The sequence below is a fragment of the Tachysurus fulvidraco genome, chromosome 4 (genome assembly GCF_022655615.1).
Source record: "Tachysurus fulvidraco isolate hzauxx_2018 chromosome 4, HZAU_PFXX_2.0, whole genome shotgun sequence".
Taxonomy (NCBI): Eukaryota; Metazoa; Chordata; class Actinopteri; order Siluriformes; family Bagridae; genus Tachysurus; species Tachysurus fulvidraco.
The window spans coordinates 13,985,950-14,010,663 of NC_062521.1; the positions used below are offsets into that span (position 1 = coordinate 13,985,950).

Consider the following 24,714-nt stretch of genomic DNA (forward strand, 5'->3'; position numbering starts at 1 on the left):
CGAATGGAATTCACAACAAAGATTAAAATTCCTTTAAAATCCACATTTATCCAGGTTCTGCTCTTGAGGAACATGCTTAAATCATTCTTTAAAATACTACATTTCATAGATAAATTTGTCACATACAAAACAGAAAGCCATTATGTACATCCTTTTGCCTGTATGGCAGACGCATGTGCCTCACTGTGGGCTTGTGGCAAATGTATTTTGGACACTTTTCCTTGCAAGGCTTTTCTACCAATGCAGTAAAAAGCATTCCATTGTCTTGTTTGTAATTCACTCTAGTCATGCTGGAGAGAAAGGTTTAAACATCCACTTGATCAGTTAAAAAGCCAAGTATCATGATCAAGTCCTTTGAGTCATGGTCCATTTCGAGTTATTTCCTCATAAATCTTATTCCTATGGTCTCTGTTTTGTGTTTTTGCCAGTCCATGTTGCTGGGTGATGCCTTTGAATGAAAAAGCAGATTAGATCAGTAGTGGGTTTAAGGACAGGATGGGGACATTCTCATACAAGCAGATGAGATTCATACAGGCCGATCGACTGCATACTGGCATGGGCTTAAGTTAGATACGGGGTTTTGCACAGCCGGGTATGCAAAGTTGGTGTGTTGCTTTGCTTTGAGCCGGAGACTAGCCAGGCTGGAGTTACAAGTGTCTCTGTACATGTAGGGGCTGGCCGTGGTGGCGTAGGGGCAGGTGGCCGCTGACACTGCCACTGTGTTGAGCGTAGGGCTGTTCAGATTGTTCAAGTTGCCCAGGTTATTCAGGCCTGATCCCGGCACCCCTGTCACTGCTGAGGGAACCATGGAGGAAGCCATGTTCATGGAGGGGATGGAGTTAGGGGGGGAGAACATGGGCTGTGAAGACAGGGGGCTAACATTCATAGAGTTAAAGAAAGGGAAGTTTTTGGCTGATAGGGGGCTGCTAGCCAAGCTCTTGGTTGCCCAATTGTTGTATGAATAGCCCGGGTACATATCGTCATATGGCTGCATGAGTCCATTAAACTGGGGACCAAAGCCATTCTTACACAGCTCAGCCTGCTGGTTCCTCTCTCTCTTTCTCCACTTTGCACGACGGTTTTTAAACCATACCTGGATTAAGAGATAAAGAAAGAAAAAAGATCAAAACAACGTTATATACAATACGTTTTTAGTTTCACAATATCAATATATCTAATTTGATATTTTTTTAATGAAAAATGTATTTTCTTTTTTTGCATGGTATATGTAACAAAACCAAAACCAGCTAAAAAAAAACAGCCACTGGCTTTGTTCATAATCACTATTAACACTGCCAAATATAATACGTTATTTTAATATGTTACATTAAGTTTAAATATATTAACATTAAACCAATGCTGTGTCCCAATTTGCCTATTTATACCATACTATACTGCATATTATATAGCAATATATATTCTCAGAAATATAAGAAAAAGAACATACTGTACAGTACATTGAGTACTGGGACACACTAACACATTATTTAACAGAAGAGAACGTCGTTGCCTAGTTACGTACATTGTCACCATAAACAGTGCTATTTGCAGTTAAGCCATTCTTCATTCAATATTTCTTATATCATTTACACTATAATTTAATTTACAATTTCTTTTGATTTATTTTACCACAAATACTGTACATGTGAAATGTAGTGGAGAAAACATCACAAAACTCCTCTCAATTTGGGACACACCAGATCACTCAGACAGAAGGTGAATTGGGGTGCGGCACAAATTCTGTCACACAAGAACATTCACTGAAAAACAGCCTCCTATTTCAATTTCATTGGAATATGGTTGCAATCAATTTAATTCAATCAAACAACATTTCATCTGTTGATTCACTACATTCGGATCATAAACACACATACAGTTGTACAAGCCATTGCATTTATGCATAGTATTAAATTCCCTTCACCTTTTAACTACATTCATACAATTTGTATAATTAACTCCTATACCACAGAAACTATTGTACTAAAAATAATTATCCCAATTCCACAAATAAAATTGTCGATCTGAGGATTTTAATAATATGTATATCAAGGACAAAATATTTTCTTTTTTTTATATTTCAGAAAATTGCAGAAGTAAATGAAGGACTACTAGAAGTTCTACTAGTCATTTTGAAATCACATTAAGGATGATTAATTAAACTAATTTATTTCCCCAATATGAGCTAGGTCAGAGAGAAATGTCGGGAGAGAACTCTGCACATTAGTCAAATTTAAAGTTCTATTTTTAGAGGTTTTAGGTGGATTAAAGTTTTAATTGCTAATTTTAATGGCTAATATTGAATTTAGCTCCACAAAATCTGTTTTCTTAAGCATATATTCAGTTTAATAGCAGAGTAAATTTAATGGGTAAAACTATTTGTAATAATAAAGCAGTGAATATTTGGAAATCCGTCTAATTCTCACTAATAGATGACATTATGGATTTTATCTTTCATCTCTTAGATACTAAAAAGTGCAAGTAGAAAAGTTAACTATATGATACTTTAATATTTCTGACTGACATTACAGAGGTCTTGCTGTAGTAATGAAAAGCTCATTTGCCAAACAAACGGTGTAATATACCACATAGTTGCATTATGCCATTAGTTTATTTTAAGGGACGTGGAATCCCCCTCTCTTTGAAACATGTTTGCAATGATATCAGTGGTGTTTAAGACTTAAGAAATAACTGAATATCAAATGTTATATGGATTGCCAGGGTTTCTCTGCTCTTAATTTAGGTTCTCAGCTGTTTTAAGATTCACTGAATCAACGTTGTATCTGCAAAAAGTTATAGGTTATACCTATAGGTTATAACAATACATTTAAGGCATGCTAAAAGATACTAAAGCATAGTATGTTTTATCTCATGAAACAAACTTTATATAGTTCAGTTCAGCTATTTTTAATATATGATAATGAAGTCTTCCATAAAATAGCCAGCGAACATTAATAGTAACATGACAAAGATTTTCCTGAAAAAAAAAACCTCTTTGTCCAGAGTGGCTTTAAAAGTAGCCCAGGTTAGCTTGGCTTCAGGTCAGGGTCATGATTTAGGTTTAGAGAGTGTATTAGAAATACATAGTCATTCAATTGCATAAATCAACATGACAGAGGAAGTATTCAGAATATGTTGCAGGAGCGAATGTCCTGCTAGGATTAGTGGGATACATACAGGGTTCAGGAGGCCACTGATAGACATTAGGACAGGGACAGCGCCAGCCCTGTTGTTCTTTCAAAATAGCCAAGACTGCATGCTATGTGACCTTTCCTCTGTCCAGCATGAATCTGATCCTGTAGATGTCGAGCAGGCATAAAGCCAGTGAATGTGCTGTCATCCATCAGACTAGCAGCCCACCTGCTTTATTCTTTACTACGCTGCAGTAACTAAAAATCCTGGCTGAGATTTGAGAGGAATAGCACTGAATTTGCATATGAGTAATAAGTATCTAATTAACATATGCTGTATGCCATTTGTATGCGTTCACACTGTGTGTTATATTTAAGTGATTTCTGATCATTTGAAACAGTGTATGAACTTATTTATGATTTCTTAAGAATTTTTACTTTATAATTACATGTAAGTGATCTGAAATATAACAATGCAAAATTTAGAACCTGACAATTAAGAAAGTGTAGTGTTTCCACATCAATGTCTCTATATCAAAGACAAAAGGAGAGTAAGTATTTAGAGTAAATATTTTACTCTATGATATAGTGGTTGCTTAGCAAATATAGATTTTCACTACGTTTCTGATCATAAAACAGAAACAAATGCCTGTTTACATCATTACACAGCTGTAAGTGTTATTGAGTAGTGTTCAGTTTCTGTGCCACCAGACACATACCCTCACTCTTGCTTCTGTGAGATTTGTCCATACGGCGATTTCCTCTCGTGTGCTCATGTCTGGGTAACGGTTTCTTTGGAAAGTGGCTTCCAGTTCCTGTAGTTGCTGGCTGGTGAAATGTGTCCTCTGCCTGCGCTGCTTCTTTTTCAAAGAGCCATCCTCAGGGTTTGATTCATCTGTCTGATTCTGATGAGACTTCTCTGTGTCTGTTTAAAAAAAATATTTCACTGAAATTCAAGTTGCTTTCACACTATTTGATTATTATTAATTATTTTTAAAAAAGCTCCTAATCTTTGTTCTTCAAAAAAAACGGCATGGGAAAATTGTCTTGTCATGAAACGTTCCCCACTAAGAAACACAAAACAAAGTAAACAGCAAGACCAAACAGCATTTGTTATGTCTGGGGAAAATCCTCCCTCACCAGAGCAGTTCTGCAAATTGAAGACCTCACAGAAGGAGCTAAATTAGTTGGCCACATAATCCCTGGATCAGGCATTAGTGACAGGGCAGGTTTGGAGCTGTTTGCATGGGCTTAACTTCAGGAGCATTTTTTAAATCAGCAAACTTTCCAAAACACCACAATTCATCATAAATCAGTATGATTTTTTTCAGCACATTGTTGTAAATAGAGAATTTAAAATTGAGATACTGTAAAGATAAAAAAAACTGTTAAAAGGATTCACACACACACAGATTCAAATCGTGACTTCCGATAACCCAGTCAGCTCTTGTGATACATTGCTGAGATTATAGCAGGCTCTTCCCCATTAAATACTCAATTCTCTGTATGAGGAACCACCAACTCTTTCATTCGAAGACTGGTGGCTTGCTCTGAGGTCTGAAGCCTTGTGATAGGTGCATTTATGCGTGTGCTGCATCGCAATTTATCTGCAGGCCCTTGGCTGTCCTTCAGATTACAGCATTAGTGAATATATGTCCCATAAGGGCAAGTCTGAACCTCTCAATTGACCTACATAATGATAAAACAAGAACACAACCCTCCAAAACATCCTAAGAGACTTTGTATGTGCACTGGGATGCAAGTCAATGAAAATGAGCATAGGGATAATTAGGGGACATTCAAAATATTTCCTGATGTATTTCTTTTTTGCTTAATTTGATGAAATGTAATATCATTTCATTTTAGTCAATTTTCTCACAAATTATTGTTACAAATAACATATCATATATGTATCTCTGGTACACTGTAAAACCAGCAAAATAAAAAAGCAAATATCAAGATAAAGATAACAATATAAGATAAAAGATGAATTTGTTAAATACGTGAAAATATGATTACTTGTAAAATGCAATTTTAATATACAGTCCAAAGCTTCTTTTGCTGATCTTATTGTTCAATTTGAATACACGCACTTTTCAACTTATTTATAACCATTTCTCAAACTTGTAATTGATGCTTTTTTTCTTGGAAGAATTAATCGCATTGCTGTTTATTATTAAATGTGAGTTAACTTCATTGCCTGCTAGTATTATGTTTCCCTTTAGACCTTAACCTGCAATGCTCTTGATTAATATGTTCAGTCTTACTTTTGTCCACTGCTGATGAAGTCGTTAAAACAAAATACCTACAGTATGTAAGCAACTACCATCTCTGTCTGGAAATAAGTGGGAAAATCCAATATAATATGCTGCTTTCAAATATAAACCATTCTTTTTTATTTGTTTCCAAATTGCTGTGGATTTAATGAACTTTGTGTCATTAAATCCAATCTAAGAACATGACCGCATGAGACACAAATCCCCAATCAAATACTGAAATTAAAATCTAACACTGAAAGTGAATAGGTTCTATTTTAAGTTAATAACGGGGTCGAGATTGTTGCTTGAAAATGGTTTAGAAAAGCAATCTGCTGTTCTGAAGATAATCATCTGATCATCAAAAGATCAGAAAGAAAATGCAGAAAGTAGCACAGAATATACAGTAGATTTTCATTTTCTTATTCGAGCATCTGAAGACATCTCATCAGACAAAGAAAAACAAAATGCAATACTTTAAATTCAAACCTAAATTTCATTTAGCAGAAAACAATCATAGTCATGCACTAACATCCATCTGGTATATTTCTGTGATTTAACTTAGGATGCAGACAGTAAATAATCCTGATTAATTAACAACCGTCTATTTAATACCCATAGTCAATAAGCTCATAGTGCCATAGATCATTAAAATATGTGCCATATTATTAGGTCAGCATGGCATAAAATGTACTTATGTGAACTAGTCTTTACTAATTTATCATTATATTTATTGTGATAATTTAGTATATTGCAGATTTGGTCGCAGATGATAATACATCATGAATTCTTGGATCACTTTTGTATATACACTTTTGGATACTTTTGTTTCACAGCTTTGACCTTGGTTATAGTGTTTGTGTGTATTGATTAGACTGTAGACAGTAGACTGACCGCTGTTGTCCTGGCCTTTACACGCCGCGTCGTGCTGCGGAGTGCCGGAGTCGGACAGAGACAGTGCGGGGCTGCGGGCCTCGGCGTCCGCCAGAAGATTAAACTCCATCCCCGTGACCCACTGGATCTGCAAAACACCACAAAACACACAGTTTACATTGGCGTAAATAAACCAAAATAAAATGCAATTTAAAAAAAAGATGTCACAGCGCAAAACATGCGCAATTAAATAACTTTAGATAAAACAGCAATAAAATAAAAATACAATTTAATTTAATTTATACTATTCCCTGACTGTAGCTCTCTTTCCTGTCATTAAGCCTGTATATCTCAGTGTTGATCATTTTAATTCTTTGAATGTTTTCTCTAAAATATCAAATCTGACCTGTAATCATCTACAATCTAAGCCGATTATACCTCGAAAATATATAACAACCTGTGTGAAATATGTTCATGAGTTAAAGAGTAAAGGCTTAAAGCATAATTAATCACACATCGACTATATCATATCAAATAAATAACGTGAAACAAACAATAGAGAATAAACTTTTCTAAAACATCCGCAATTATATACTTTAAACAAAGACTATAATCTAACGTGGCAATAGTCTCCTAAAAGTTGACATTTATAAACCACCTTAAAGAGAGAGAGAGAGAGAGAGAGAGAGAGAGAGAATGAGAATGAGAGAGAGAGAGAGAGAGAGAGAGAGAGAGAATGAGAAAGAGAGCATGAGAAAGAGTGTGTGTGTGTGTGTGTGTGTGTGTGTGTGTGTGTGTGTGTGTGTGTGTGTGTGTGTGTGTGTGTGTGTGAGAGAGAGAGAGAGAGAGAGAGAGAGAGAGAGAGAGAGAGAGAGAGAGAGAGAGAGAGATCTAAGTGATGCTACCATTTTCCAGGCTGCAAATGAGGAAACCTTTTAAGGAAACTCCACCATAATCAAACACCAACAAACCTATAAACACATTTATCTTTATATTTACAAGAGAAAATATTGTCTAATTAATGTGTCTAAAAACACTTTTGTGGGGCGAAGCGCAAATCCATGACACCGTAATAGAAACTAAAATAACAGCTCGTTTATTTATACAACAGCAGTTAACACCTTCCATTTAACACGTGAACTGCTAGAACCTCTGAAATGCCATAATGTTCCAGTTTCGCATATAAACTTCCAAAAAAACGAGACTGGAAGACAGTAATAATACAAATCCCTTTAGAGTGCAGTCCTTCCTTCTGCCAGTGCTCAAGGATTTAAATGCCAGGATCCAATTCATTATAATTTGTCTTTTAATTGTGGAGCGGTTAATCTGTAAAACGAAATTTTACTATTCAAATAAATATCTTTCATAAATCAAAACATTACAAAACAATTCGACTTTCAGAATATTTGAATATGATGCACATTCAAAAAAAGCTTTATGATTGAATATAAGCCACGGCAAAATATCACAGCTAAATAAAATCATTTTGTGTGATCACGATGCATAGAGAATGTCCTACACCTTACACTTTGTTTACTACTGAAGACAAATTCAGCATCCTTGTGTACAAATAGAAATGCAAAATTAAACATAATAAGCTAAACATACCCCCGTCAAACACCTTGTCAGACATGGATCAGCAAAATGTAAAGAAAATGAATTCCTTCATATAGATTTCATTCATATTACTGTGGTTACGTTCATTTTGGGTAAACGGTGATGAGACATGATAGACAGGGAAAACGTATTATTATTATTATTATTATTATTATTATTATTATTATTATTATTATTATTAGTAGTAGTAGTAGTAGTAGTAGTAGTAGTAGTATTATTATTATTATTATAGGGCATAACGCCTTTTCCAAGTTCAAGATAGATCTATCTTGAACTTGGAAAAGGCGTTATGCCCCATAATAATAATAAGAATAATTATCTATACGATTTAATCCTTAATATCTATCTATCTATCTATCTATCTATCTATCTATCTATCTATCTATCTATCTATCTATCTATCTATCTATCTATCTAAATAAATAAATAAATAAATAAATAAATAAATAAATAAATAAATAAATGAATGAATGAATGAATGAATGAATGGATGAATGAATGAATGAATGAATGAATGAATGAATGAATATGTGAATAGGAAGATAAATATATCTTCCTGCCCATATACCCTGAATGAAGCTTTCTTCATATTATATTGACAATTAAAAGGTAATGTTTGTCTTTATGCTATCTTCTGATATAAACAGAGAATTATTTGTTTTAAATCTGTTAGTCGTTTTTTTAGTTGGTTTCAGTCTCAGTTGGCAAGAGTTTTTTCTCGCTACACACACATAAACACACACACACACACACACACACACACACACACACACACACACACACACACACACACACACACACACACACACACACCAACTAAAAAAAAACAAACTAAAAAAACCACTAACAGAAACGCATCTAGCCCAGTCACACACTGGGATTTAAAACTTAAATAATTCTCTGTTTATAGCAGAAGACAGCATAAAGACAAACATTGCCTTTTAATTGTCAGTAAAATATGAAGAAAGCTTCATTCGGGGTATATAAATACAAAACCTGAATTTCGATGATTAGACAGAATGAATGAATGAATGAATGAATGAATGAATGAATGAATGAATATTTCATTCAATAGATTACATGTCATGTCAATAATTATATTTGATTAATTTGGTTATTTTGACAGAGCAAGATGTCATGGACTTCCTCGGATAAGACACAGCATTCACATCTTTAACATCTGGTTCATCTGACCCTTTGGGGAGGATATGTGCATTATGTATAATAATAATAATAATAATAATAATAATAATAATAATAATAATAATAATAATAATAATAATTGAAAAAGATTTTTAGCATAATAAAATACGCTAAATATTTTCCTTGTTAAATAGTTTTCTAAATAAAATGATTGCATCGTGTCTCCAACACTAAACAAATATCCTGATTAAGATGTTAGGACCCTCCGACCTCCAAGTATTTTATAGGCGCTGTTATAGTCCGCATCGCCATTTGGTATTCAGTAGCAGGCCACTTTTATTAGAATAATTGTAATGGTTTCCACTGAGCTGCGCTTGCGCTCGTTTCACGCTTCATTTTACAACTTGCCAGTAATACAGTTCTTACTACACTCACTGTAAGTTTATATTCAGCACCTTTAAGTGTTGAACCTAAGAAAGCTTCAGGCATAAATGTTCTAAGCGTTTACATAAGGTACTTGTGCTTTTCTTTCACCACTTTTCAGTACGTATTTTGACAAAACTTTGCATAAGCAAAGCACTGGTTTGCTTCTTTAACTAAAAAAAAACAGCATGCGTAAAAAGAAATGGAAAATAAACATGCAGCGAAGAAGTCGATACGCCCAGCTGTTTGAGTCTTGGTTTAAAACGTACATCTCAGAGCGAGATATTGATGACATGTATTAATCAAGTAGTTTCCATACGAGAAATCTGGCGGAATATATATATATATATATATATATATATATATATATATATATATATATATATATATATATATATATATATATATATAAATTAGAGGACTTCCCCTTTTATTATCTTCACTTATATATCTTCACTTATTATCTTCTCTTATATATATATATATATATATATATATATATATATATATATATATATATATATATATATATATATATATATATAAGGGCAGTGAAGATAATAGAGTGGGAAATCCTCTAATTTTTCTGGAGATTGTTGAGTCCATCTGTTGGTTCGGCCAAGGCAGAATAAGCACATTTCCATTGGCAGCGTTATTAGGCTGGGAATTATTCATAAACGCGTCCAGAATTAATTCCCTGGATTAAGAGTTGATTAAGATGTGTGTCACTTTGCTGTCTGAGAACTTATTAAGGGCCCACTCGAGCCGGCGGCAGATGGAATTTCTACCCAATGTTTGTAGATGTTAATTTCCACCCTCCTAACATCCATTTGCATTTGCCTGTGTGTGTTAAAGCTGCAGCTCTACATATCCGTGAACCGGGAGATGCACAGCTAAGCAATATAACACTGCCAATGTTTATTCACGCAGCTTTAATCTTTGTGCTGCAATACAGATGTTTTTGCTGTAGAGACGTTAAACACCACATCCCCCCACAAAAAAACATCAAAACATTGCAAATGCGAATTCAAATTTAATGGGAAATGGATTGAGTGGTAGTGAAATATAATCTACACAAAACTGTTACTGTTTTGCAACCTGTCTTAGCTTTCTGTTGTATCTGAACTTGAAACTCAGACGAGTTTACTTGAAGTTTTTCTAGACTAATGTTTTAGAAATTGCTATGCATTGCTTGTAAAGATCATGCCTTAGATGTCACGACAGATTAGTTGTAAAATTGTTATTATTTTTGAATTTATTAATAGTTACTAGTTTACAATGGAGCGTTTATAGCCAAGTGAGAAGTGCATCCCAATCCATGGAAAACTGATGGGCCACAGTTGAGCTCGAGTTGACAGGGATTTATTCATTACGTCACGCGTGATAACGTCCACGAGGTCGCTTAACCCACGCGTGAAAGCTTAAACAGTACTATGTCTAGCCTCCCTAGTTATACTGCATTTAAAATCACACGCCTGTGGCTTCTAGTAAAAGGTCATTTATAAAAAAGACATCTTTCCCAAAACAGATATGTGCGTGTATCATCCGCTTACGAGTTTGCGGGAATTAAACTGGAATATTTCTTATATTCGTAAAAGAAAATAGCATTAAAATTATAATGAAGCATAATTAGCAAATTAGCTAAATAGACAAAGAGCATTGCTTTTGTCTACAAGCTTAAAACTTGCCTAAACCAAACTCAAGGGACCTATTTAAGTATTAGAACCCATGGTAAAATAGTTTCAGATAATTTACAAATTAAAGGACATTTTAATTCGATGATAAATTTGTTTCATAAAAACAATTCCTAAAATTTGGAGATTTTTTTCCTAAGATTTGTAACAATTCGCATGAATTCTTAAAATACAACAGAAAACTAAATGCCATTTTATATATAAGCTGCATTATATTAAACAAACTAATGTATTGCATACTTTTCCATATATTTTCCACGTGTCAAATTATTATTGCCTTTTTGTGTACAATTAGAATATTCTGCACAATATATTATTCAGTTCAGAAGAGTCCAAATAAAAAAGAGACTCCCCAAAAACTGTGTGCAATTTTTCTAATGTTGGGTGTAGGCTACACAATATATTATTATTATTATGTATCTAATATATTATTTTTGTTTGCAGGTCTAGACGGTAATAAGACCTAAAGCATAAGTTGGATATCAATTAATTGGCACCAGTACATGAATCTTTAAGGGTTAAAACTATATTAATACACTAACAAAACAAGAACAAACACAGCCGGGATAGATTAGATAAGAGCTTTAGTGGAAGTCGGTTATTAATTTACAATTACTCAAACAGCAGGCGATTCAGGGACAAACATGTTTGAATTGAGGCATTTAATTGTGATGAATGAAAATGTCATTGTACCGACCACAATTTTTATGTTAATGCAGTTTGTGCCAAAAATGTCCCCCAAATGCAACCTGTTTACGGATGTGTAGCATTTTAATGCTCATATTAAGTTGTAGTCCATATCATGCTATCATGGCTGTCTTCTGACAAGCAGATCCGGATGCAGTGATTATACAGAGAAATCCAAGAATATATGTTCAAAGTAGGATACGCATGATTAAATCCACACAAACCGCAAAATATGATCTATACAGAAATATATATTTATTAGGGTTTAATACTTTAATACTTTAATTAACTGACGCACTAATTAACTATGATTCTAATTATAAATTCAGCAGCATCCGGACATCATCTGAAGAAGTTTGGACATATTCAGAGTCTTAGAATCTGCTCTTTACCATTTGTGATCTTTAAAATGATTTACAATTGAAACGAGTTAGGCTGAAATGATGCATTTAATATTATAGCGTACATGTACATACAAAATGTGCTCATTTTATCAGGCCCTGGTTCATCATGCCTGCTTTACAGAGATGATGAAGGCATGCAGTTTATCTTCCTTGCTCCCGGTTTACGGCCATGTAAGTGCAGATCCACATCATACGCAGGCTATACGCGCTTCTAGTGTTGTGTAGCGGTGAATTGAAAAGGTTTTATATTAGAACAGACAGAAAATCGCATCTCTCTGCGTGTTTAAAAGCGTTCCTCACCTACACACTGTGAGGACTTTTATTTAGAATGTAGCTTTCACTTACGTTAAATACCTCTTTGGTGGAAGTAATCCCCGAAAAATGGAACTTTGCTGTGGCTGAGCTGCTGTCCTGAAATGATGTACCGATCAACCGTCATGTAGAAAGTTCCCTGGACTGCAAAAAAAAGATGAGAAAGCTCACGTTTCCTTATCTGACATTTGTCTGTCATGAAGGGTGCTGGAAAAAGTGAAGGCTCGATCTCCACACGCAGAGAGGGACTGACTTTATGCTAAAACCTTGTGCGACAGGTCTGAGGCAGAAAGGACTGCCCACATCTCTCTCTCTCTCTCTCTCTCTCTCTCTCTCTCTCTCTCTCTCTCTCTCTCTCTCTCTCTCTCTCTCTCTCTCTCTCTGTGTGTGTCACACAAACACACATGATTGTAATTTCTTTGTGGGGTGTTTCTACTCGCTTTTGTATTACAGTAGCTAGATTTCTGTTGTGCCTATACCCTTAACCTAATTTTAGTCAAAGAAATATAACACCCCCCCACCACCACCACCACCACCACCAAACATATCCTGAAGTGTTTGTCAAAAAAGAAAAAGAAGGGGAAAAAACAGCATTTTTCCTGCCAAATGTTCACACAAGGTCAAAACAATCTCCGGTTCATATCATTATAAAGATATTTGATCCCTATTAAAAGATAAAGCATGTACACACACACATTCAGAGCCTCTCGTCACACTCATTTGCAAAGGGCTGCTAAAAGTTATTCAGCGTATTCAGCCAGAACTCTCAGGTAGCCCACACAACAGCACTCCTATGACATACACGGCATGCAACATATAATATTGTTAGCTTCTGAAACCTTTGCCATTACAATTGAAAGCCTTTTTATGTATAGATCATGTGCCATTTCAGTATTAATGTAATGTATAACTTGAGACTATAAAAATACCCATTTGTACAAATAGTCCAGGTAAGAAGGTAAGACTTAACATGTAGGAACACGTAGGAATCTTCAGACTATTGGCAGAACAACGAAAGCCTCCAGGACTTTGACATTTATACCTTATGCTATAAAAGACAGTTCTCACATAATGTGCAGTATATTGTTCTCTGTAATTATCACAGGGATTATTAAGGGCAGGGCATTAATGTGTGTCTTCCTTGCAAATTCTCATTCTATATGTATGTTTCAATCAGTGCAAGACAATTAACTAATGGTAATTTGTGATATTGGTAATTTTTGAGGTAATTCCTTGTACCTGAGGAATATCTTCAAAATGGAGCAACGGGCTTTCTGTACTCTATTCAAAAATGCACTTTCCCCAACTGGGTTAACATTTGAATTTGTCATAGATCAGTTCAAGGGTAAGTGATATTGTAAATATGATACGTAATCAAATAAAATATTGGCCCTGAATTTAACAATAATCATAGGGCCACAAATATCAAGTTTGATTTATCAAGCAGTTGCTACTGTATTTGAGTGCCTTGGTCAAGGGCCCATCAGTTGGCAGTGCTGGGATTTGAACTCATAACCTTTCAGTCGGTCATCCATCATCTTAAACAGTACGTTACTGCTACCCTCAATACCCTCAATGCCCACTTTATTAAGAACATCTGTATAACTGCTGATTTGTCCAATCTGTCCAGATTCATTGCACATATTCCTAACATAATCTCCGACTTCTCTTCTTAAGTAACAGGAATTTAATACTATGTGGTCTTCTGCTGTTGTAGCCTATCTGCCTCAAGGTTTGATGTTTTGGGCCTACTGAGATGATTTTCTGCTCACCAGTGAGAATGTTCAAACCAGTTTGTCAATTTTCTTCTGGCTGCTTTTATAAGCAAGGAGCTTCCACCTACAGAACTTCTGCATGCTAGATGCTGCTCTGTGTGAGCATTATACATGTTAATCAAGGTGAAAATCCCAGGAGATCAGCAGTTTCTGTGTCTTGAATCTGATTAGCAGTATAGGGAGATTGACAATTATTAATACATATCCATGAGTATGAAGAAAATCATCATCACCAAAACTTTGGCATTAATTATTTAGTTCAGCTTTGCATGCAAATACTGTATATTTATGCTCAACTTAACTAAAAGCTTGATCAATTACAATTTGAAGTTTTGAAGTCAGTTAAATTCAGAAGAATCTTTTCTGGCTATGCAGGAAGAAAAAAACACCTAGCACGGAAAACTACGCTACACAAAATATTGTTGATTTGGTACAGTTTTTGTCAGCATTCTAGTTTCACTCACTTCTTGGATATTTTGTGCCCAAACCTTGTTGCCTCTGCCAGAAAGTTAGGACTGGGTGATCAGCCACAGATGGGTATTTGAGAAAACTACAGAATACAAACGTCAACAGAAATTCTGAGTCAAATTGTTTAAAACAATAAAAGCTTCAACAATCTGTGTTTTTTTGGTCTGAATTCAAATGGGCAGTACATGTGAACAAACCTAAAAATATTCACTATGTGGCCAATTATGTGGACATTTGAGTATGTGATCCTGTGTGTCAAACTGTTGCCACAAAGTTAACACACAATTATGTAGTGCTTTGAAGGCTTTAGTGTAATGATTTCCCTTCTACTATTCCTAACTAATACTAATGCAAACAATGTTCCAAAATCTAGTGGAAAGCACTCCAAGAAGAATGGAGGGTCCGTGGCTTGATCCAGATCTTAGCTTAGTGTCTGTGTGGAGTTGCTCTGCATGTTCTCCCTGTGTCAATGTGGTTTTCCTCTGAGTTGACTGTTTTCCCCTAGCCTCCCAAAAATATGCCAGTAGGTGGATTGGCTACAAAAATAGTCTCCAACTGTGAATGAATGTTTAAATACATGTGTGCATTATGCCATATTATGGACTGGTGTCCCATCCAGGTATTATGCAGGCCACCTCAACCCTGACTAGGATGAAGCAGCTATTGATGATAACTGTAATAATAAGGTTTTGAATTGTAAATAGTTCATGATATAGCATGAGTTATCTTTATCAACAATCAGGTCTGTGCTGAACTCAGAGTTTACGATGACCCATTAGTTCCACAGGAGCTCTCGGTTGCACTATTATAAGCTTTGTAGAAAGAACATTATTTACATTTACACTATTTACTTTAGAGTGTCACCCAAATGAGGATGGGTTCCCTTCTGAGCCTGGTTCCTCTCAAGGTTTCTTCCTCATATCGTCTCAGGGAGTTTTTCCTTACCGCCGTTGGCTCCGGTGGTAAGGTATAGGTATAGGGACAGATATATAGTATCTTAAGTTTTAAGTTATTCTTTTTTAAATTCATTTTCAACTTTAATTGTATATATCCATTTATTTATTTTTATCCTTATTTTTTCTTCTTCTTACTATTATAATATTTATTTATTTTTCTCTCTCTTCTGTTTCCATACTTCTGTAAAGCTGCTTTGAATCAATGGGAAATTGTTAAAAGCGTTATACAAATAAATTGAATTGAATTGAGTTCACCACCGTCAGAAAGTATCACGGGCAGCTCACCAGTTTACTCCTTTGACTCAAATCCGAGATAATTACAAAACCAGATAATTAGATACTAAGAGAATTTGCAAGCATTCATAACCTGAGAAACTAAACTAAAGCTGGCTTCTGTTCTACAGCATGCTTATATTCAATTCAATTCAATTCAAATTTATTTGTATAGCACTTTTTACAACTGACATTGTCTCAAAGCAGCTTTACAGAACATAAACATAGAACAAAAGGTTATTATAAAGAATAATATAAAGATTAATATGATACAAAATTGAAGATTAATATTAGAGATATTTAAATGTGTTTGTATTTATCCCCAATGAGCAAGTCTGAGGTGACTCAGGTGACTGTGGGGAGGAAAAACTCCCTTGAATGTTAAAGGAAGAAACCTTGAGAGGAACCAGACTCAAAGGGGAACCTCATCCTCATATGTCTGACACCGGAGGGTGTGATTATAAATATACAGGCCGACAAATGTTTTAATGATGCAAAAGACCACATGGAGTTGGCATCTACTCTTTAGTATCGCAGAGTCTAACTGGTGCTGGTAGATCTCTAGATATCTTATATCATTTTAACCTGTTATTTATGATATATATTATATATATTATATCATAAATAACAGGCAACAAGCTGACTCTCTCCCCAGCCACTGACAAGAACGCAGGTGTGGCGTCAGAGTGAGTCTCTTCGTCACTGAGGCTCAACCTAGCTTCATGGATTCGTGGCATGTTGCAGAAACCCACCTTAAAGTTCGACAAATAAAATAATTTGACATTTTCGCTTCATTCATGTTTAAAAAAATGAATGTTCTTACGGGTTTGAGTCATGCGTATACATTCTTTAGGAACAGACGTGTTTAAAAGATTTGTTATAAATGCCAGATAGGAGAGAATCGGTGCATGCGATTGGTTGAAACGTGGATCATGTCAGATGAAAACATCAAGCTAGTTTGCACTTCACGATTTTCCACGTCAGTAAGTTTTACTTGCACGACCGGCTTGCTAACCGTAGCGACGTTAAATAACGTTAAACTGTCACACCGAGCGGAATAACCTGGGCATGACGTGAAATTACTTAAATGTAAGATTGTATTTCTGTTAATTTGTGCAGTGTCGTTTCTTTAATGTGCGTCGTGGAAACAAACCTTTACATTTACATTCATCAGGAAGTTAGCTAGTTAGCTTGCTAGCGATTGAACGCCATTTTGGATTCGCATCTGTACAGGTAATGTATTTTGTGTCCACTTTGACAGTTAGGTATGTACATAATAAACGGACACCGTCGTGTGTTTCTTTGAACTTGTTTCGAAAAAAATATCGCTGTTGTGTATTGACATTGTTTAGTAGCTCTCTGATTAAGTTATTGCTACAGCTAAACATTAGCATGCCGACTAGCTGACTCGTTAGAAAGCTAGGACGAAATCAACGAAGCTACACCGTTCATTTTGTATTTACACAGAGGCCACTTATAGTCAGAAAGTACGATTATTAGACAACAGAACTATGTTTATGCTGCAGAAGATGTTAAATAGACTTGTGAGTGCTGAGATTTACGTGTCAGCTGTCGGAATGGGCCGGTAGAGCTGCAGTTAGCCGAATAAACTCCCTGTTAGCATTGTGTTAGCATTGAAGAATGTTGTCATGGATTTATCTCACTACATACATTATATCTGGCATTTTTCTTAACCTGTATGTTGTAAACTTGTATAACCTTCTGGCGGTTGACCGACAGGCTAAATAATACATATAATTTTTACATAAAACTCCTGAGGAAAAAAGGTTATTTTCCTGACACTCATAAATAAAGGTACCAGATTGTATGTTTCTTTGGTACTGGTACTACTTTGTGTATATTTTTGTACCGTCAGTTTGTATCTTTTGAATGGAAATGTGTACGTGGTGTGTATGGGTCAGTTTTAGCTCAATTCTGTGTTTATAGGGCAGTGTTGGGTCAAGTGGTTAGGGCTTTGGGTTGTTGACCAGAAGGTCAGGGTTCTAACAGAATATTGAAGCCCCAGTACCAGGAATCTGCCACCGTTGGACCCTTGAGCAAGGCCCTTATCTCTCTTATCTCCCGTATCTGACACCTTGACTTGACTAATCTTCTAATTAACAGCCCTTCCTTGTGAGTGTGTAATAGCAGGGATAACACTAAAATGTGCAGGAGAGAAGGCACTTCAGGGCCGTTATTGGGAACCCGTGATCTAATCACTTAACAGAATGCTCTGTTGTAAATTGATTATCTGTCACAACATGAGGCATAATTTGTATTTTATGTCCAACTGTGCTTGATGATGACCGATGTCACTTTGACAGCACAGATACTTGGGCACAGTGTCTCTCATTTGCTAATGAAAACAACAATGTCATGTGGGGCTGTGGATTTAGTGATATTCTGTCCAATCATATCAAGTCCAAGGTTCCACTGAAACACCTATAATTCCTTAGTGTGGTCTAGAGAAGGTGGATTCATCCGAGAAGCACACGTTTCACATTGCACACAGCCTAAGATTTCTGCCACTGGCACTATTGACACCGGTGTTTTGCACTGGCACGAGTGACTAAAGGTTTGACTATAGCAGCCCGACGATGAATATTGACCTGATGGAGCTTCTGACAAATTGTTTTGGTGGAAACACAAGATTCAATGTGCGTATTCAATTCTGGACTGAGTTAGGAAACTGTGGTTTTATGTTTTTGCGATACAATCTGGGTTAGTAATCAAATATCAGTTTCATTTTTCAACCCAAGCACACGCTAAATAGGAAGCTGACAGAAATGTCTTATCATAAGCAGTGACTAATTATGGTGAGTTGTTGATCAGGGTGATTTCCTGGGGAAAGAAACTGCTCCTGTGTCTGGCAGTTTTAGTAAGCAGAGATCTGTAGCACTTGCCAGAAGGGAGGAGCTGAAAGAGGTTGTGTCCAGGGTGTGAAGGGTCAGTAGTGATTTTCCCTGCCCAGTTTCTGGTTCTTGTGTCGTACAAGTCCTCGAGAGTGGCCAGTGGGGCGCCAATTATTTTTTCAGCTGTTCTAACTGCGTTGCAGTCTGTTTCTGTCCTGTTTTGTTGCTGCACCAAACCAGATGGTGATGGATGTGCACAGGACAGATTCAATGACTGCAGTGTAGAACAGCATCAACAGCTCCTGTGGCAGACCGTACATCCTTAATTGACGTAGAAAGTACATCCTTTTTGATGCTAGAGTTTATGATGCACTCCCATTTCATGTCTTGGGAAATGGTAGTGCTCAGAAACTTGAAGGCCTCCACAGATGACACCGGGCTGTTTGATATTGTGAGGGGGAGTAGTGTTGAGGGGACTTTCCTAAAGTCCACAGTCATCTCCAGAGTTTTGAGGGTGTTTAGCTCCAGACTGTTCTGATGGCACCATAACACCAGCCGCTTTACCTCCTTTCGGTATGCAGATTCATCGCCATCTTGGATGAGACCGATGAGCGTAGTATCATCTGCAGACTTCAGGAGTTAACAGTGTGACCAAACATCTGGCCAGATCTTACTTGATACACCGGCAACAGTGCTGGATTATGCTGCATTCAGCTTACCTCAGAAGTGGGAAGGACTTCATTGTGTTTAAAGTGGGTTAAAAAGTGGATGCCGATCTGCTCATCTTTTGTTAACTACAAATTAGAGAGCGACGTGTGATGGCTGGTGTTTATTTACCTCCTCAAAATGGCAAACGACATAGTCAGTGTTATCGATTTAATAAGCGAATATGTCTCTGTGTTGATTGATCTACAGCAAATACTTGATTGAATTCTGAAACTGTGAGTAGCCGTGTTAATTTGACATCAATAGATGAACTTGGATCAACAATAAATACTGTCAGGTTTTTTTTAACTGGTCAGAGTTTGGGAATTGAGTTATGCATCATTACTTTTATAGGATTGCCAGGAAGTGTGCAAGAATGTTTTTAGTAAAATATTATGTGCATGACATTTCTGTAGACAGAACAATACGGGATTATAGAATCTCTGCTGCCATAGACCAGCATCATGTTGCTAATCCAGAAATCTTTAGTTATCTGTCATACCCCTTTCACAAATATTAAACAGAAGTTCTGCTGGTTTAGTTACATTAATTAGGATGAAAAATTGGTGAATGTAGAAGCCACATTGTATGACATCAGACTGAACGATATGGAAACGGTTCTTGGGTAAAAACACACCTTTCTGATTTTTAATCCATGGCTTAACAACGTTCTCTGGTTTTATCTTCAGAATCGCAATGGTGGACAAGAATATATACATCATCCAAGGGGAGATTGGAACGGTGGTTGGTGCCATCAAGAGAAACTCCAGATGGAGTACACACACAACGCTGGTAAAGTGCCTCTGAATTAATGTTTAACTTATTTATGGTTTAATTTGATTTAAGTTTCACAAGAGGCAGTTTGAAAGTTTGATTATAAGGTTGTGCTAAAGAGCCAATACATCTTTTTAATGTTTAACGGAAATAGTGAAGCATTCTAGATTGGACAGAATGATAGACAATGAAATTAGGGATACACATCTTTAATTGACTTTATTGATTTATTCAATATAATTGGCTATGTATGATGTAGGGTTTAATTTCTGGTTCCATCTCCAGCATTAGAAATGTTTAACACTAACAGCTTTTTGTCAATTAAACTTTTTTTTTTTTTTTTTTTTTGTGGGAGTTTTGTCCCCAAAAAAGGCTAAATACAGTCGGTCAATCAATCAATTTCCTGCAGACGTTTCTCTGCGGCTTCTGATTGGATGTCTTTGAATGTATGTATGGATGGAAAAACCGCAGCAACACAGAGGAACATCACGTATTAGAACATAATATAAGCTCGGGCTATTTAATTGGTGGCCGAATTCGGCCCGCAAGGTAATTCATTCCGGCCCTTTAAGTAGCCAAGTTTGAAAGACATCTCTAGATCAAATTTAGATCAGTCTGACCACAGACCCTACAGTTATGAGGTGACGCGTGTCTGTTCCATTCAGCACGAGCCGCAGTCGCAGCACAAAGCACGTGATGTTAGGTGAGTAGTGTGAGCAGCCTCTCCTGCAAGATGGCTGTTGTAGTTTAAATAGGCATACTAAAATAATTTATTTTGACAAAATATAAAAAAATATTGTGAACTTTTTTGTTGTGTGTTCTTAAGTCTCAGTTAAATGAGTGTGATTTTAATGTAGAAAAAAAGCCTACTTGGGTGTCCTACAATGCCCTGATGTTGTAATACAGTTTGAAAATACAACACGAACATGTTAAATGTAGGAAAAAATCTTACTTGGGTGTCTTATGCTTCCAAAATACAACAATCCTATATTGTTGTTGTCATCTCATATTGCAAGCCAGATCTCTCTGGCCCTTCATTTGGGATGCTTTTCATGATCTGGCCAATGTTTCTGGCCATCTTTTCCAATGTTAAAAAATATTCAGACCTCATCAGCCATCCAAACATACTGCTCGCCCCCTGCAATTTTTACTTTTCTGACCCAATTTTCCAATCACATGATTTGTTGAGGCAAATCACAAGACTTTTTGATTTGCATAGAAGAATTTATTTTGTGGTAATGTGTTTATACCCTAGTCTATGTGCTCACTGAATAAAAAAAAAAAATAAATCATCCGTCTTGATTGAACACATTGTTTTCTGTACATTTAGGATATTTCATTTGTATCTAGTGTTTCCTTTCAGTGTTTTATTCATGCGATGTGTGAATGGAAGCTAATGATATGCTGTATTAATCAGCTGTTTCTGAAAAATATGCTCATCCATGCTAACCAGACTTGCCTACTCATTTAGTTTATCGCACTTAGTTCAGCTAGGATTTGTGACCATCCAGTTTCTTACCTTTTATGTCAGTCATTCAGAGTAAGAAAATGTCATGCATCTGTTTAAGTAAATTTTATTCTCAGTGATGATTTTTTATGATCATGACTAGATTTATTCTTTTCAGTCAAATATTTTTAATTGAAGTAAACAAAGTCAAATTGGTTAGATTCATGCAAAGTTTATATTACTGCCTCTTGGAATTGCATGTTTTGTTAAAGTGGTTTACGAAAAATTCTCCGGTGTGTTTTAGAAAAAGATGACTGATTTTGCTCACCTTCTTGCAGGATGAAGAGCAGGACCCACTCCTCAGCAGTTTCAGTCACCTTAAAGAGACCCTCAACAATATCAAAGGTTCTACATAATCACACACTCCATTTCTTTAGTTAGACCATCTTGATTTGGTTTTATTTCACTTTATTTTCAGTAGTGAATTCAAAAGCTTTTCATTTTTTCAAGTATGCCCTGCTATACCATTAGAGGTAGACTAATCCATTCATCACACAAGGACAGTAGTGACTTGGTGTCTAAACAATTTGTAGAGCAGTCTTCTACAGAGGAGCCACTTGTCAGCTCGCACCGAGATAAGTGTATGTCTGCCTATTTAGCATTCACAAAAGTACACCCTGCTACAAGCATATTTAATCAGGTGCGCAAAATGTCCACCGAGAAAAGGGATGGCATTTTCAAGTTAGTCAATATTATCTTCTCATTGTCTTATTGTTGGATTTTTATTTCACCTCATGATTTTAGGGTGTCCCATGGAAACTGTCAGTGTTTGTTCATTTAGTTATCTAAATGATTCATAATGAACCCGACTGCCAAAGTAAATGTTATGCAGGTTGTGCAAGTGTTCCTCTATTTAATATAGTGAAAATTATCTCCTAAATTCATTGGTAAGGAAAAAGCTGCACTGGATTCGAGTAGTATTCACTTAATTTTTTTCTTTCCTCAAACCATCAACCAAACTTCAAATATCAAGTGTTACAGAGGATGCACCAAAGGTCTCCCACCAAAAGAAATAACATTTCTCCATGCATTGTTTTAATCTCTTTCACACTGTTTGTGCTAAATTTGTGTGAATACGCTGTTGCCTGGTAGGCATCATACACCAAGACTGCTCAGTTGTATAAAAAAATGAGATAAAAATGTGTCGCTCTGGATAAGGGCGTCTGCTAAATGCTTTTTTTCAGGACTGTGTGGACACAAGTATTTAATCTTTTCAAATCAGACTTTTGCATATGGCTACGTTTGCATATCCGTTATGTGAGCGTGCGGCGTGAATGTGTATGGCCTGATGGGAATTTATTCTATGTGGCTTTTTCTCAATGGCCATATTGCTGTTCTCGTCTTTATACAGTGTCGATAGCATTTTAAAGCAACAGTAGAAAACAACAGCAGCATTGACTGTATTCAGTGAAAGGGAAATCAGTTATTTACTTGACATTTAATCGATTACTACACAAACTGAGATGTATTTGGAATATAGCAGTTACCCAAAGAATGGCAAAGAACAGCCAGAAGTGAACAAGCCAAAGATCTGCTTTCCCGTATATAGTTATATATAGGAACAATATATATTTAGGAACATGTATACACACACACGCACACACACACGCTGTGAATCCCTCCACACCAGGTCCTTGCTGGCTCTTCTCCCTTACTCACACATCACACATTGCCAGGAGTGATAAAGCTAGCCATCTGTCCTTTTTCCCCTTGACCTGATCATGTACAGATGATGAACAGTTTGCTGACCTCTAGAACAAATTGTGGTACAGACTTGGATAACTAGCACATTTGTTTTTTTGCTTCTATTACGTTTGTTTATATTGCAAATAAGAATAAAAAAAATTGATTGAGACTGATGTGCACATGTGGGGTGTTTTGGTGTTCGTCCATGTTTGTGCATAGTTTAGATTGAATTTAGATTGAGTCTTAGACTGCTGTTCACATGCTATGTTTGACCAAGTGTAAACGTTTTAATCAAACGGTATAGTCCAGGCGTCCGAGCTCTTGTACACCAGTAAATAATGGTCTGGTGTTTAGAACATATAATTATAATAAGTAAATAATGTATAATAAATATTAGCATTTCCTGATTATTATTCAATGTCTTTGAGATATACGAAGCATATAGAATTGACGCTAAGAATTCATCCTGGATACTGACTCAAATACTCAAGCCCTGAATAGTGTACTTTTGTTAGCTTGAGCAAGTATTAACAAAACAAACATTTCCTGCTGTGCTGAACATTTGCTATGATAGCAAACTCTGGCTTATAAAGAGAACAGAAATCACTAATATTACTGCCTTCTCAAATGCTATTCCAGACAGGCTCACTGACATCTGTTTTTTTTTTTTTCCTGCAGCTGACTGCTCAAAGTCACTTTAGGAAGTCCATCCTGCTTGTCTCACTCCTCTCGTTCTCACTCCTTCTGATTCTAGATCCCTACACTCTTCTCATCCTATGATCAAGCCTTTATCACCCCAAAGGAAAAGGGATGATTCCACATCCTCTGTGATGCTGAAAGCAGAGAAATGTTCTACAACCTCATCATTTTCAGCATCTCTTGTATGCCTTTGCAGCAGACGGCTTCATCTTTTGTTAGCCAGCATAGCTAATCTATGCTAAACATATATCATATCATAGCTAAGCATATCTGCTTGAAACCTTAGCAATACAGCTACAATGGCCAGAAAGTTAATTCATTATACAAGCATTTTGATTTGAATCAAGCCAGCTAGTGCTGCAGATCAAGTAGATCACGTTCTTTTTAAAGGATGATTTTTCAGCTATGTGGAATACTATTTTTTGGCTAGATATGTTGCTAGTCTCCACATCTTCCATTGCGCACTGTCCCCTGTGTATTTTG

At 36.1% G+C, this 24,714-nt stretch overlaps 2 protein-coding genes across 10 annotated transcripts in view; one reads left to right on the top strand and one right to left on the bottom strand.

The window, feature by feature from the left end:
• Positions 1-28: 28 nt before the first annotated feature.
• On the bottom strand, positions 29-12,809 carry pitx3 (paired-like homeodomain 3). Of its 3 annotated transcripts, none has more exons than XM_047812785.1 (4): positions 12,579-12,809; positions 6,278-6,404; positions 3,848-4,053; positions 29-1,093 (listed from the first exon to the last, which is right to left on the bottom strand). In XM_047812785.1, exons 2-4 carry the CDS (start codon positions 6,384-6,386, stop codon positions 527-529), a joined length of 882 nt encoding a protein of 293 aa, XP_047668741.1. In that variant the 5' UTR covers positions 6,387-6,404; positions 12,579-12,809; the 3' UTR covers positions 29-526. The 3 variants fall into 3 exon arrangements, with proteins under 3 accessions (XP_047668741.1, XP_047668740.1, XP_047668742.1); XM_047812784.1 differs by having other exon boundaries at positions 12,570-12,808; XM_047812786.1 differs by lacking the exon at positions 12,579-12,809 and adding an exon at positions 6,714-6,898.
• A 3,849-nt stretch (positions 12,810-16,658) lies between these two features.
• gbf1 (golgi brefeldin A resistant guanine nucleotide exchange factor 1) overlaps positions 16,659-24,714 on the top strand; it is a 54,895-nt gene continuing 46,839 nt past the window's right edge. The window contains exons 1-4 of one of the 7 annotated variants that reach the window (XM_047812781.1): positions 16,951-17,097; positions 17,183-17,241; positions 20,255-20,357; positions 22,125-22,191. In XM_047812781.1, coding sequence (XP_047668737.1) covers positions 20,262-20,357; positions 22,125-22,191 — 163 coding nt within the window. In that variant the 5' untranslated portion in view covers positions 16,951-17,097; positions 17,183-17,241; positions 20,255-20,261. Of the gene's footprint in view, positions 16,767-16,943; positions 17,098-17,182; positions 17,242-20,254; positions 20,358-22,124; positions 22,192-24,714 lie in introns of those variants that run through there. The other 6 variants (XM_027142096.2, XM_047812778.1, XM_047812777.1 and 3 more) reach the window with 6 other exon arrangements.

What these genes read in the sequence shown, in the direction of transcription:
- pitx3 (XM_047812785.1), bottom strand. Translation starts at nt 6,386, where the DNA reads ATGGAGTTTAATCTTCTGGCGGACGCCGAGGCCCGCAGCCCCGCACTG. An exon ending in TAAAGGCCAGGACAACAGCG is followed by an intron (nt 4,054 to 6,277) that starts GTCAGTCTACTG and finishes TTTTTTAAACAG; the next exon opens with ACACAGAGAAGTCTCATCAG. An exon ending in TCACAGAAGCAAGAGTGAGG is followed by an intron (nt 1,094 to 3,847) that starts GTATGTGTCTGG and finishes CTCTTAATCCAG; the next exon opens with GTATGGTTTAAAAACCGTCG.